Raw genomic sequence first — 1767 nt, forward strand, 5'->3', positions numbered from 1 at the left:
AACACCCCCCCACCCCACCCCACCCCACGTACCCCCCGGACTCACACCCCCATGAACCCGTGTCCCCCTCTCAGCCTCTCCCCGCTCCACACACCGCGGCGTTCCCCCGGACTCTCAGCCGCGCTGTGCCCCCCAGGGCTGTCCCCTGGCACCCCGGGTCCCCCCGGCTCTCCCCCCGTTCAGCACCGCGGACAGATCCCGGCCCCGCTCCCATCACGTGGCTCCCACCGCCCCTATATAGCGCGGGGCGCGGAGCTGCGCGTCCTGCGGGAGGAGCGGAGCCGGAGCAGCGCCCGAGAGCGGTGAGACCCGCACGGGGACCGGCACGGCCACCGCCACCCCCCCGGGAGCCCCGGCACAAGGAGGGGGATCCCGAGCCCGGGGGGCGGCTGGAGAGGGAGAGGAGGGTCCTGTCCCGGGGTGGGAGGGGGGATGTCCCCCCGCAGGGGGTCCCGGGTCCTGGGGGGTCCCGTCCCGGCTGCCGAGGGTGTTCCATGCCCGGGGGTGTCCCATCCCGGGAGAAGGGGTGTCGCGTCCCCTGGTGGGGGATCCCAGCCCGCGGAGGGTCCCGTCCTCATGAAGGGTCCTGTCCCAGGGACGGGGGGTGGGATTCCCGTCGGCGGGGGTGGGGATCCCGTCCCAGAGGGCTTCATCCTCAGGGAATTTCATCCCTGGGGAGGGGGTCCCGAACGGGGTGAAGCCCCTCGAGTGACCCCTGACCGCAGCGGGGGGAATGTGGGGGTCCGGGGTGGTGGGGGGACTGCTTTTGCAGGCTTCTGGCCCCGGAGCGGCTGCGATGCGGGTCAGGATGATTTCAGCTGCCTCCGTCCTCGTCCTGCTCTTCCTGCCCTCGGAGACCTGCTCCCCCCTGCAGTGGCCCCGGGGTCCGTCCCGCAGGCTGACCCTGGCTCCCCAGCTCACCTGGGAGCCCTGGATGGGAGCCCCGAGACCCCCGGTGCCCGCCACCGATCCCCTGCCCCCAAGACTGTGCCAGTTCCACGGGGCAGAGCCCAGCCCGGCCCGAGCCCGGCGGGCGCTGCAAACCGGCAAGAGGCGAGACGGAAAACCCAACTCGCTGGATCTCACCTTCCACCTCCTGCGCGAGTTCCTGGAAATGTCCCGGGAGGAGAGACTGGCCCAGAAGGCGCTCAGCAATAAGCTCTTGCTGCAGAGTATAGGGAAATGAGGGACGCTCGTCGGAGGTGGGGGAACGAAGGAGATCGACCCCGTAACAAGACACCGCGGCAGAGCGGAGAACGGGGGGGATGCCGCGGGCTGCAGCCGTGCCCAGGGAGTCCCCACCTTGCCTGGCAGTGTTCCTGTCACTGCGTCCGCGTGTCACTGTTGTGCATTAAAGTCACAGTCGTACCTGCCCTGCTGCTGTGCTCTTGTGCTTCCCTGCGGTCATAAACCTGTGGACCTGAAACAGGTCGGCCCCAAAACACCGGAGCAATCCCTGCTGCTTCCTTGGGTGAAAAATATCTGCAATAAAGAGCTCTGAATGACGCAGGTAGTGCCACCCCGGCTGGAAGCTGCACCCTGAGACCCAACCAGGGCCTCTCCAGTATCCCTGCGAACGGCTCCAAAAGCTGCTGCTTCCCAACTTTGCGTCTTTTTGTGTCACAGCTGGGGATTTGGGACAAGGTTTAGTGACACCTGAATTTGCCGGTTCTTGGAAGAAGATGAGCATCTGCGTAAAACCCTGGCAGCAAGAGCATTGCAGCCCCCCCAGAGGCCCCCTCCCTCCCCAAGCTGTGTCTTCTCTGC

The 1767-nt window shown here is 67.4% G+C and overlaps 1 protein-coding gene across 1 annotated transcript; it reads left to right on the top strand.

Annotated features, from left to right (window-relative positions):
- Positions 1-259: 259 nt before the first annotated feature.
- On the top strand, positions 260-1373 carry LOC120760191 (corticoliberin-like). The gene is made up of 2 exons (XM_040080171.1): positions 260-302; positions 773-1373. Exon 2 carries the CDS (start codon positions 797-799, stop codon positions 1184-1186), a length of 390 nt encoding a protein of 129 aa, XP_039936105.1. The 5' UTR covers positions 260-302; positions 773-796; the 3' UTR covers positions 1187-1373.
- Positions 1374-1767: the final 394 nt, after the last annotated feature.

Source organism: Hirundo rustica, chromosome 16 (assembly GCF_015227805.2).
Source record: "Hirundo rustica isolate bHirRus1 chromosome 16, bHirRus1.pri.v3, whole genome shotgun sequence".
NCBI classification, from domain to species: Eukaryota; Metazoa; Chordata; class Aves; order Passeriformes; family Hirundinidae; genus Hirundo; species Hirundo rustica.

What these genes read in the sequence shown, in the direction of transcription:
- LOC120760191 (XM_040080171.1), top strand. Translation starts at nt 797, where the DNA reads ATGCGGGTCAGGATGATTTCAGCTGCCTCCGTCCTCGTCCTGCTCTTC.